The sequence below is a fragment of the Pseudorca crassidens genome, chromosome X (genome assembly GCF_039906515.1).
Source record: "Pseudorca crassidens isolate mPseCra1 chromosome X, mPseCra1.hap1, whole genome shotgun sequence".
In the NCBI taxonomy this organism is placed as follows: Eukaryota; Metazoa; Chordata; class Mammalia; order Artiodactyla; family Delphinidae; genus Pseudorca; species Pseudorca crassidens.
This window is the reverse complement of record NC_090317.1, coordinates 94,856,192-94,869,767: the sequence shown is the minus strand read 5'-3', so window position 1 is coordinate 94,869,767 and position 13,576 is coordinate 94,856,192. Positions and strand designations below refer to the sequence as shown.

General features: G+C 39.0%; 1 protein-coding gene across 1 annotated transcript in view; it reads right to left on the bottom strand.

The window, feature by feature from the left end:
• The window catches only part of MAOB (monoamine oxidase B), a 111,344-nt gene that overhangs the window by 53,194 nt on the left and 44,574 nt on the right, over positions 1 to 13,576 (bottom strand). The window contains exons 2-3 of the mRNA XM_067722178.1: positions 13,425 to 13,519; positions 11,848 to 11,985 (exon numbers count right to left, since the gene is read on the bottom strand). Of these exons, the coding sequence (XP_067578279.1) occupies positions 11,848 to 11,985; positions 13,425 to 13,519 (233 nt within the window). The remainder of the gene's footprint in view (positions 1 to 11,847; positions 11,986 to 13,424; positions 13,520 to 13,576) is intronic.

Genomic DNA, 13,576 nt, shown 5'->3' with positions numbered 1-13,576 from the left:
TGGGAAAAGTAACAGATTTTAAAAGCCAAAGCTTTTTGCATAATTCCACAACTTGGTGGTTAACCGATTTTTAACTCTAAAATTGAAAATCAATTCATATACCCATTAGAGCTGAGAGTGTTACATTTAAAATGAGCATTTTTTTTAAAGTTTCATACAAAAGAATATATGAATTTTTGGTACATCTAAATTAACTTCACTTTTAAGAAAATCCATATTTTACACCTTTTTTTATTTTGCCCTTTATCATATTTTTTGATTGTGTCAGTTACTGCAAGTTAAAAGCAATATAAAATCAAATATGGCTAATTCCAATTTTATTTTAGGTATATAAGTTGGGTTTTCTATATTTTGAAAATATAGAAATATATATCTCTATATTTTTTTTTGTTTACTTACTCCTGGTCCTACACAGCTAACATGTAAGCTCCCTCAGGGCAAGGATTTGTTTTGTTTACCTCTGTATTTGTAAGTTTATTTGTAACTTAATTGTGGACAAAGAAAGTAGTCTTCAGTTGTGGAATTTTGGTGGAAGCTGGTGGTGTACATGTTGAGATGGGGTGGGGGTCTCCTGGTTTCTTGATATCAGATGAGGTAGTCACTTGTTATCTGTAAGACTAGATTACTTGTGACTAAAATATTTCACTTTTGCCCCTAAGAACAATACCAAATCAAAGTCCGCCCAATTGTACTCTAAAAGGGACAGGCTCACATAGGGACAAAGACCCATTCTTTCAGTCATTCAGGCAAAAAACATTTACCTAAAGCCTGCTATGCACAAAGTCCTCATCCAAGTGTTGGCGGTACCTCAGAGGACAAAATAGAAACAAACTTCTGCCTTCATGGAGCTTACATTCTACCAGGAGAAGGCATACGAAAAACGAATACATATATATTATGTTAAGCATGTGTAAGTGCATTGAAAAAACAATAAGGCAGGGAAGGGATAAATTAGGGATAGAGAATATTAGGTGGGGTGGAAGAGGCTACTCCTTAAGGTGGGGTTATCAGGGAAGGTGCCTCTGAGGAGGGGATACCTGAGACCCGAGAAAGAAGCATTCCAAATGGAAGAAATAGCAAGTATGTTTTGATTATCTATTGATGCATAAAGAAATAGTCCATGTCTTAAAACATTAGCCTATTATTATCTCTTATAGTTCTATGGCTTGACTGGGCTCAGCTGGGCAGTTCTTGCTTGAGGGTCCTAGTGTGGCTGTATCAGAGACAGGCTGGAGCTGAAGTCATTTGAAGGCTTGACTGTGCTGGACGTCCAAGACAATTTCATTGCCAAGTCTAGTGCCTTGATAGGTAAGGCTGGAAGGCCGGATTCAGCTGGGACAGGAGACCAGAGTAAGCATATGTAGCTTCTCCAGTATGGTGGTCTCAGGGTATTTGGACTTCATACATGATGTAACTCAAAGCTCCAAGAGTGCCTATTCCAAGAGAGAAGTGGATTTGCCAGTTTCTTAAGGCCTGGGCCCCAACACTGGAACGGCATCACTTCCATCATATTCTACTGGTCAAATCAGCTACAGAGCCCTCCCAATAGGAGGGGGCATAGAACCCCCCTCTCCCTTCCCATAGGAGGGATGTCAAAGAACATCTAGCCATCTTTTTTTTTAACTTTTAAAAAATTGAAGTATAGTTAATTTACAACGTTGTGTTAGTTTCAGGTGTATAGCAAAGTGATTGATATATATATATATATATATATATTCTTTTTCAGATTCTTTTCCATTATAGGTTATTACAAGATATTGAGTAGAGTTCCCTGTGCTATACAGTAGGACATTGTTGTTTATCTATTTTATATATAGTAGTGTGTATGTTAATCCCAACCTCCTAATTTATCTCTCCCCCCACATTTCCCCTTTGGTAACCATAAATTTGTTTTTGAAGTCTGTGAGTCTGTTTCTGTTTTGTAAGTAAGTTCAATTGTATCGTTGTTTTAGATTCTGTATGTGGCCATTTTTAATGTTTCAAAGTGAAAAAGCCCTGGAATAGGAATAAACTTGACACACTAGAAGCCAGAGTGCCTGGACTAGAGTGGGCTGGGTCAGGAGGTTGGAAGGGGCTATCACCTAGGTACTTGTAGGCCATAATAAAAATTTAGTTTCATTCGTTCTTCTAATTTATTTTTTATTGCTTTTTTTTTCTCCCAGGGGTCTACAGTCAAGAAACCAGCCTGGATATATAGACAAGATGTCAAGAATGATCTGGGAGAGGGCTTCCCTGGTGGCGCAGTGATTGAGAGTCCGCCTGCCGATGCAGGGGACACGGGTTCGTGCCCCGGTCCGGGAAGATCCCACATGCCGCGGAGCGGCTGGGCCCGTGAGCCATGGCCGCTGAGCCTGCGCGTCCAGAGCCTGTGCTCCGCAACGGGAGAGGCCACGACAGTGAGAAGCCCGCGTACCACAAAAAAAAAAAAAGGAATGATCTGGGAGAAATGCCTAGAAGTAACAATGGAGAAATATGAGGTCCCTAAAATAGCAGCAGCACAACTACACTGGCCTTAGAAAGAGAGGTAGCAGCTCAAAATAACATGTTGTTTTTAGATAGACTCTCATCCTTTCTAATCCAAAGGATCAATGTCATTAGGTATCATAATGACCCCCTTCAACTGCCAAAACATCTACTCTACATAGCTCACCCTTAAATATATTGTTTTATCTTCTCTTTTCTGCCTAAGCATGAAGTTGTACTTAAAGCAATGCTTCTTCTAACTATATTATGTTTACAGTTTGCAGTGGGAAAATGAAATGAATGTGAGATATGTGTATGGCTGTCTACTCTCACATTTATCTGATATAACAGAGTTCCAGCAGTCTTACCAGAATGAGCAGCTTTAATACTTTTAAAAATTCCTGGATTAAGAATGAAATGAGATAGTTCAATATCTCTCAATAGCCCTTTATTTAACCAAATGGGAAAGTTCATGTCGGTGGCCTCCGTGGGCTCCTAATGCCACTAGGAGATCAGGTGGGTCTCAGGAGGTCAAATGGGGATTAAAAAAATTAGCAATGAGGCATAAGACAGAAGCAAGGTAGTATTAGGGGGCAAGAACCTGAGCAGAAAGAAGAGGGTTGAGTCCACAGTTCAATTCTCAGCACCCTTACCCTTTTCCTTGTTTTTCTTGAGACTTCCCCCCACTCTTAGGTACGATTTCTGTGTCAGTCAGCAGCTCAGCTGAGGAACCAAGTACACAAACTCTGGAGTGAGGTGGATCAGAGTTGGAGTCCTCACTCCATCACTTACCAACTGAGGGATCTTGAGCAAATCACCCAAATACCTTGTGTTTCAGTGCCCTCATTTGTAAATAAGAGGTAATAACGGTCATCAAGCTTTTCTGAGGATTGAGATAATGCATATCAGATGCTTACACGGGTGCTTTGCACATATTTCAATCTCAAACGGTGTTGGCTATTGTTGTTGCTATTAAATTCAATTTTGAACTGAGTTTCCAGGAACCACAATGCACATGTGTGTTTGGTTCACTGTGAGAGCCTGAACTATAGGTGATTATGAATTGTGATTTTTTTTTTCTTGGTTTGCACATGACTAGATGCTGTCTGTAGCAGCTGCCCTTAACATTTGCCAATTTAAAAAAGAGGAAACAGTAAATGTCAGAAGTAAAAGGCTCCAGGTCACTTTGCAGTCCTTTTGCTGCACGGAGCATGTGCGCTAAAAGATGAAATGAATAAATAAACATCTTCCACTGAACTATAGCCTTATCTTCTCTACAACTCATTACTTGTGGGAATCTTCCTTAACTATATTTTAAGCCAATAATCTTTTATAACACTTTGGGCCAGTTCTGTGGTTTCTCCAGTGTCAGTCATAATCAGGGACAATTTAAAAACTTTATTAAAATAAAATTAAGGTAATGCCATCATACAAAAAGTATTTATGCTCTCCACGAAGTTAGTCCGTTACATTTATTTAGCAATGTCCTTCAAGGTTTTGAGAAGTGTCCAAAGCACTCTCTGGCAGTATCTCTGACCACCTCGACCTCGTTTAATTCCAACTTGCTCGCTGCCTTATGCATGAAAATCTCAGGGACATGGCATTTTCCTGGGCACCTAGGAGAGTTGTTTTTTTTTTTTTTTTTTTTTTTGCAGTACGCGGCCTCTCACTGTTGTGGCCTCTCCCGTTGCGGAGCACAGGCTCCGGATGCGCAGGCTCAGAGGCCATGGCTCACGGGCCTAGCCGCTCCGTGGCATGTGGGATCTTCCCGGACCGGGGCACGAACCTGTGTCCCCTGCATCGGCAGGCGGACTCTCAACCATTGCGCCACCAGGGAAGCCCCCTAGGAGAGTTTTTAAAAAGGGATTCTAAGCTGGTTTGCCCTTAAGAAGCAACAGGCACATAAGGAATTTCACTCTTTGTTTACTTCCAAGTTCTTTGTGATGCCATATATTTGGAGTTGCTAGAATAAGTAAAATTAATCTATGCCATAATGTAGGGTTTATGTTATAAGATCTAGACATATGTTTTAGACAGGTTGTTAAAAAACTGAAGATGGATTAGAAACATTTGCAAAAATCCATAGCATTTGCTAACTTTCTACGCCTCTGCTGTCCCATACAGTAGCCACTAGCCATATGTGGCTATAAAGTGCTTAGTATGGGGCGAGTCCAAATTAAGATGTACTATGAGTATAAAATACATAACAAATTTCAAAAGCTTAATACAAAACAAGAATGTAAAATATCTTATTAAATAATGTTTTATATTGACTACAAGTTCAGATAATAATATTTTGGATATCCTGGATTAAATAAAATATATTCTTAAAATTAATTTCACCTCTTTCTTTTTACTTTTCAATATGGTTACTAGAAAACTTTAAATGGCATACGTGGCACACCTTATACTTCTACCGGAGAGTGCTGCTTTAAGCTATTTTAATGAGTAGTCCAGATTTCACATATTTGTCAAAAGGGGGAAAATGAATGTATTTTGACTCTGTGAACTTAGGTTATTTAGGCATTAGTAAACTCTGACATGCCCACTGTCTCCTGACAGCTCTACACCATCAGCACTTAGTAACCCAAAGGAAAGCCCCTTAGTAACCCAAAGGAAAGGGTCTCAATTGGGCCAAATAATAACCATGGTCCCACATGCCAGGATCTGAAGAATGGAGCGGAAGGAAACTTAGAAGGTAACACAACTGAAAAAGGGGATTTTAATTTCTCTTTTTTATTAGCTGTTTACTCCGTCTGGGCATGTGAGTCTCGATGCATCCAAACGCTGACGTCCTAGCCTATTAGTAATATGGGAAATAAATAAAGAAGAGAAGACTGGATTTTAAAGTGAGAGAAGTTATATTTCAGAGTGTAAGGAGCCCACGAAAATATTTTCAGGATGAGTTTACTGGCCTGGTTCTCTTTTGAAAAGAATTTGTAAAGCTTTATCCTATCTGGTGTCTCACCATTTAAATTTCTACTTGGTAGTAAGGCTCCTCAGAGCCTATTAGAAAAGTTTGTTTTCGAAAGGAAAGGAAACAAGCTCTATCAAAACATCCTTAGTATCTTCAGTGTGTCACAGTAGGCTTCTTGGTGAAAATAATGTTAGTGTCTCTGTTCTCTTTCTCTTTAAAATCTTAAAGCACTCAGCAGGACAGGTACAAATGTCCATCTTTTGCAAATGGAGAAATCAAGGTAAAAAGCATAAATAACATGGCCAAGGTCACAAAAAAAGTCAATGATGAAGTGTGTGTGTGCGTGTGTGTGTGTCTGTAGCAGACACTGCGAAAATTCTGTGGCCCAGTAATACCAGGATAAGAGTCTTTGAGGGTTTGCATTCAAACAGCTGCTTTGGGATCTAGACTGTCTACACTCAAAGGGTCAAAGCTCAGTCACTAAGCCTGGCTGGAAGCAGTTTGGTTATTGTCAATAGATATGTCACCCAGGAGACTGCTGCCTAGGCAGGTGAGAATCACAGATATCTGCTGGAAACACTGGGCCTAACCTCTTCTCATAGACCATAAACTATCAAAAGTAGAGTCTGTGCGTAGAAAACAAACTTATCGTTACCTAAGGGGAAAGGAGTGGAGAGGGATAAATTAGGAGTTTGGGATTAGCAGATACACATTAATATATACAAAATAGATAATCAACAAGGTCCTACTGTAGAGCACAGGAAACTATATTCAATATCTTGTTATAAACTATAATGGAAAAGAATATGAAAAAACGTAGAGACATTTTTCTAATTGCATTTTTTAAAATAAAAATGAGAGGAGCTCTTCATAAAAAGTTCAAGCAGTACTCAAAAATACAATGAAGAAGGCAACAAATTACCTCAAATCGTACCATTCAGGTTAAAAAAAATAGGGCTTCCCTGGTGGCGCAGTGGTTGAGAGTCCGCCTGCTGATGCAGGGGACACGGGTTCGTGCCCCGGTCCAGGAGGATCCCACGTGCTGCGGAGCAGCTGGGCCCGTGAGCCATGGCCGCTGGGCCTGCGCGTCCGGAGGCTGTGCTCCGCAACGGGAGAGGCCACAACAGTGAGAGGCCCGCGTACCGCAGAAAAAAAAAAAAAAAAAAAAAAAAGCTATAACATTACATCCCAGACTTCTGTGTAAGCATCTACAATATAGAAAGATGGCTGGATGGCTGGATGGATAGATGGATGGTTGATATGGATGGACAAGCGAATGAATGGATGACTGAGAGAAACAGGAAGGAAACAAAAAGGGAAGAAAGGAAGGAGGAAAGAAAGGGCAAAGAAAGAAATACGAGTATCTGAGAATCAAATCATATTTGTTGCTTTCATTGACATAAATGTACTTAAATTTAATGGAAGAAACATAAACTGAAGGAACTGAAGGAAGAGCTAAACTTCAAATAAATGTTGCATAACCCAAGAGAAAGAGCCCTGTAGCATAAAGTCAAAAGATCATAAAAATCATTAAGAGATCTGAGCCTTTGTTTTTTTATTAGCTACAAGTATCATTTTGGTATATACTGATTTCGTGCTATGAAGGAAGATTTCAGTAGCCCTCACCTTTCTTATACCTCTTCCCTTCTCACCTTCTCCACATTCTGATTTTATAGATTATATATATTTTTTACCATATAAAGGCTTTTTTAAAAAAAGGTCTGTAGTACATTCTTTACTAGAGTCATAATTCTTCTAATTCTTTGTTTAAATCTTTATTTAAACGTATTTAACGTTTAGTGCCAATTTCATCCAAGCTGATCCATTATCCCTGAGTTCTTTATTTGGAATCATCATTTGATGATACCTTGAAGTGGAGTGATGCTAGGACAGAATTTTAAATTGTGTGCCATTAGCTTAGTGGGCAGGATGCAGGTGCCCAGAAAAGAAATGGCACAGGATTGAAAGGTAGAGAAAGTGGTAAAGCACTGCAAAACTGTCGCCTGGATGATTGGGAAAGGCAGACCAAGTACTTACCAACCTTGAAGCTCTAAGAGAAACTGTTGGAGTTGTTAGTGGTTTGGTTTTTTTTTTTTTTGCGGTACGGTACGCGGGCCTCTCACTGTTGGGGCCTCTCCCATTGCGGAGCACAGGCTCCGGACGCGCAGGCTCAGCGGCCATGGCTCACGGGCCCAGCCACCCTGCGGCATGTGGGATCTTCCCGGACCGGGGCACGAACCCGCGTCCCATGCTTTGGCAGGCGGACTCTCAACCACTGCGCCACCAGGGAAGCCCCACTGTATGCTTTTATGTGCTTTTTTTTTTTCTGTATTTTCCACTGGCTTTCAGAGTTCTCACCAAACTGAGGGGCTCTGCCATATGGCGCCTGTTCCATGAGGTTGTTTGCGCAATAGCAGTTGTAGCAACAAGTAGTAGGCAATATATTTGAGAGATGGCTCCTCATTCATAGGCCTCTTCAAGCCCTGAGGTTGACCACATACAACACAAAAGGGACTTTGACAGTGAGCTTGGCTTCTGCTCATTGGGAAGTAAGACCAGAGCATTTTTCTTTTTTTCTCATTTTCTCCCCACAGCTGAAATTTGGAAATGATGATCAGTGTGAAGTTGGGCTCTTAAATTTAAGTCACGCTACATCTTTACATTCACCAAACTCCTAACAGTTAAGCTTTTGGGCCTAAAGCAGTTTCATGCATACTTTAACTAGACACTAGTTCCAAATTTCAGACTTATAAAAGCTTCTGAGACAGAGGAACTCTACCTGCCAATAGCCTAAATTGTACCAAACTTCAGAATTTTCTCCAACTCCTTCCAAGTAAGAACCCAAAAGAACAAAAAACAAGCAACAACAAAACGACCACACATGTGAATATGCAAACACACACACACACTCTCTCTCTCTCTCTCACACACACACATGATGAAGGAGGAGGAGGCACAAATTAAAATATAGCAAGATCCCTTAAGAGGTTTATATTTTTTCTTTTTAATTATGAGATAGTCCCTAAAACGGAACATTTTTCACAAGTCACTTTCAAGGCATGTAAACAGCTGCCTTCTAAACTATCCTAGCAGAAATTAGCATGATGATTTGTGAAACAGATTAAAAACTTCCGTAGATGTTTCACGATAATTGTTAAGCACGAAGGACTGCATCACTGATTTGAGAAGTGCAGAAAACACCTTCTAACTTATATAGATTTGAGCTGAAGCGATCACTTTTCCCACTGATAATTAAATCCCAATATAGCTCAGTATCACATCTTTGAATCACAAACAAGGTTTTGGAAAACCACATTTTAGCAACATAAGACAGATCCACTGTAGTACTAAAAATGAATGCCACTCAGTAGATAGAAACATTTCTGGCAGATCAGAGGCAGACAGCAAAACGCCCTGCACATCACAGCACACCAGGGGTTGATGCATGCTTGTTATGGGCCCAGCATGAGCACATCCCATCTGTCAACAGACCATTTCTTCCAGAACTATCAGAGAACTGGTGACACTGGGAGTCCTCCTTTCTTGGGAAACACACCCTTCCTTTGGATAGCTATCCTATCATGGGCTGCTCTAGCACCGCCCTGCCCCCTTTTGTGAGTAGCTCCATTTCACCAGTTTCAATTCCAACCATCATATCCAAATTCCCTAGCTTAATGTTATTAAGGTTGCACGTAAAACACTGTCTTCTTTTAACGACCATGTAAGAAACTGAAAAAAACAGAATCTTTGAGCAGGCTGATTTGAATTGCAGGATCTGACAATATGAGAAGTAACACACTTGATACTCTTGATGTGCTCAGGCTTTGGGTTGAGAAATACATGCAGGTCCGCTGAAGAAACAAGGCAGAAATATACTAGATATTTGCATGAACCACTTGGGAACAGTATTTGCACTTGGGAACAGTAGTTATTGAAATAGGTAATAGAGAGTAATGGCCAAAGTACTGCCTACCATGACAGAGAAGACAACTTTTTGAACTACGTTCTTCGGCATGTAGTAGCAGATCAGCTATCAGTTCTGCTCAATAATCCCAGAAATGGATGGAGTCATCTGAGATGCTTTTTACAGGTTCAAAATAATAAAAATGACAAATGAGCAAAGACATGGAGGTGATGATGGTGGAGAACAAATATTTAGTTTGGGGAGGACTTCTTAGCTCTAAGGTCTTTATTATTATTTATTATCGTGTAGCACTTCACTGAATACAGCCACGAGGAGGTCAAATTAGCACCCTTATCAAGACTGAAAAAAACCTTTGTTTCATAAATTCATTAGTGTTTCAATCGTGTCAGGATGAGAATTAATTAGAGAGTAAGTAAGTATATCAAACACGTACAGCAGAAGTCAGAAAATAGCAATATAGGAACATGAAAATCTAGGTACCAAAAGAATATTTTAGAGTGATTTTCTCTAGATAGGATTATTGGAGGGTTTTTTAAATTGTTTTTCTCTACCACATTTTCTTATTATATTTTTACAGTAAACATGCTTTCCTTTTGTAATAATTCAAAAGCAATAACATTTATTTTGAATTTCATACAAAGCAATGTCGGCATATATATTTATTCTGTATCAAGTCAGAGATACTGCTTAATTATATTTTCTTAGCTGCACGTGGGTTATACGAAATAGCTTAAGAAAGCAGCATTATTCGGTCATCACTCTGAAAAATTCAAGTATTACATCGTTTCCACAGTTGATAACTCTGAGCCATCTCTTTCAAACAAGGAACATAATGTCGGCCATAAGATTTCCAGATAAGCAAAGCGTCCTGAACTTAGCTCCTGACTGCCAAGAAACCCTGCCCACACACACACAGAAAAGTGAATATAATTTCTAGTCATCTCCTTTGTCGGGAGAAACCTAAAAGAGATCGTAGTGTTCTGGGAATTCAGTCTCTGCAAGTCTTAAAGGTTAGGACAAGAAAGACAGAAGAAATCAGTCAAGATGAGCTACATATAAAAGCAAGGAACGCAATGAAGAATGCTTACTAAGTGCTGCTGATGGATGTTCAACAAATCACTCTATCGCCATGCTACTTTTTCATTTCTAATTCATGTGTCTCTTTTTCCACTAGACAAATATGGAAGCAAGGTGAAAGGCTCATAAAACAAAATCTGAACATCAACATTTAGGTATAAATGTTACCCGCATTATACCAAATCAGATAGATGTTTATTTCCTGTTTTATTAAACGACTGACAATGTACAGTCTATTATTTGTCCTTCTTGATATTATCACCCACAAATAATATCCAGGTGTCAACACTGTTATGTATATCAAAACTGACTGTTGCGAGTTCTTCTGTCTCCTAAGGGGATGATTTCTTCTGGTGAGGAACTTGGCTCTATACTGCTCGCTTCCACTTACGGAAGCAAGTGAGGGAGAGAGAGGAAAGACTGAAATTCAAAACCTCTGCCAGTCCTTCCGTGGGACTTCAGAGTGGGGTCCAGGGTAGGTGAGTCTTTGCCTGTCAGAGAACATCAGTGACATTGTGGACCAAGAAAATGATGCTGGGAAAACAAGGATCAGGGAGATGCCAGAAGAGTCTAAAGGCAGAAACATGGTGGGAGACTGGAATCCACAGAGAAATGTGGCCAGTGAGAAATCCCCAGGGGCACACTGTTTGAAGAGCTTATTAGAATTAGAACGTCCAGTATTCAATTCTAAGTTGTCTATGTTTTTGCAATTGAACCCCTTACCCACACTGTTCAAAACTTCAGTCAATTTTGCTGTACACAAATGCTTGGGGTGGTCCGAAGAAAATCAAGAGAAAGAGATGAATTTGAACCCAGGTTGACATAGAACAAAGGAAAGAAGAGAGTCACTGGCCATGAATGTGAATGAGCATAAGAATCATGGAAGCAAGAACCATGAGCTACAAATGATCATGGGAATTGAAACCCAGTAAACTCACAGGAATTTGGGAGAGATCAATGGAGCTTCCCCATGAAAGATGGAATTTGAGACTTGACTTACTTTTATGTAAATCTCTAAGAGAGTGAGTTTAGCCTATATACAGGACATGATGACCAAATTTCAAAATATTACATTAGACATGTTGCAAATACTCTATAATGTGAAGTCTAGGGCAGCATTAGTAAAACTATACACAGGTTTTTGTATCACATGAAAGAGCCCGTTATTTTAATAGAGGTATTTAATAAATCAATCACAAATGTTTTTTTCTCTATTGGTTTTGTTAAACTTTTCACCAAATGGGCAATACCACTTCATCAATAACCTTCCCAAATAGGTTTAGAATTCTCCTTTGATAACAGTAAAAAAAAAAAAAAATTCTCAGAATGGTTGAAATATACTTATAAAATACATATACATCATTCAAGGATGAAGGAGATTGTCTGAGGGGAGGATCTGGAATTCATATATGGAAAACACCCATAGAGAAATCTTCAAATCCTTCAAAGGCTGGTCCAGGCTTACCTTTACATGGTAAATCAGACGCTCTACTTCATTCACTTTGTAGGTCTCCAATCCTAGCTCCTTGGATAATCTTAAGATGCGATTCTGAGTTGGGCCAACATAAGATCCTCCAAGGTCCACATATTTAACTTTTTGGTTCTGTTTTCCCATGGAAAAAAAATAAAAATAAATATATGTAAAAATGTTATTCGTAAGATAAAAAAAAAGACAGCCCTGAAATAAGCAAATTGGCATTTCATAGGTTCTAGACACACGTTGAGGTGTATCCATAGAAAACTGGATTCTGTTAGCAACTCTACTTCAGTCATGCAACTTAACAGTTATAGAATCATTCCTTAATGTAAAGCAAAACTGATTGACCTTGAAATAGGCAAGAGACTTCTGAACCCCATCATTCTCAATACATACCACAACGTGCTTTGGGTTTTAGTGGCTTAGACTTGTAAGCTGTGAATTATGGATGAATTTCTCTTTACTTAGCATTTCAGGCTAATTTTGAGGCACCTAATACTAGAGGAAAAGCGAGAAAGGAAATGACCACTTCTTTTCCTTTTTTTTTTCATTGAAGTATAGTTGATTTACAATGTTTCAGGTGTGTAGCAAAGTGATTCAGTTATATATATATATGTATATATATATGTATATATGTGTATATATACATATATATATATTCTTTTCCAGATTCTTTTCCATTATAGGTTATTACAAAATGTTTAATATAGTTCCCTGTGCTATACAGTAGGTCCTTGTTGGTTATCTATGTTATATATGGTAGTGTGTATCTGTTAATCCCAAACTCCTAATTTATCCCTCCCCCCTCTATCTCCTTTGGTAACCATAAATTTGTATTCTATGTTTGTGAGTCTATTTCTGTTCTGTAAGTTCATTTGTATCATTGTTTTAAGATTCTACATATAAGTGATATCATATGATATTTGTCTTTCTTTGTGTGACTTTCTTCACTTAGTATGATAAACTCTAAGTCCATCCAGGAAATGACCACTTCCTTTGTGGTTTGCTCATCCAGACATTTGAAAGATAGCATTAGGGAATATTTGGTCCTAATTCAAACCTTTGAAACTGCTCTTATGTTCAGTAGGAAGTTTTCTATATGGTTATGAATTAGCTTCACTTGAAACAACTAAGGACCAACCTTTGAAGAAGAGTGACTAGAAAAACTTCCTATGTTTGAACATGTCCAAACATAACTGGATTCCTAACAGTCAGGGACACCAGATCAGGTCCTCATCTTCTGTTTTTGTTTGTTTGTTGACTATATAGTTCTCTGACTAAAAAAAAAGGGAACAGACATTTCACAAGGGCAGTGGTCTTTGTTTTATTCACTAATGTATTTCAAACACCTAATTATTGGTGCAATCATTTATTGGGCAAGTGCCAAGTATCATGAGGTGAGAAAAGGGACAGAAGAAAAGGGTTGAAAAGGAAGCAAATTGAGAGGCTGTGGAGAGTAATTTTCACTCTCTTAAAAAGAGTCAAATGAAGTTCAAGACCTTCAGAAAGAAACAAGAAACTCAGCTTCAGTGTCACGTTTCTCCAGCCCATCATTATTGTCTTACCCTGATGGTGTAAGTCCTGCCTCCCACACGGTCCCGGGCTTCCAGAACAATCACATTCAGGCCAGAGTCATGCAGGAGTTTGGCTGCTGTCATACCTAGGAGAAAATACAAGAAAAAATCAGAATCAAACACTTTACAGGGACTCCAGATCA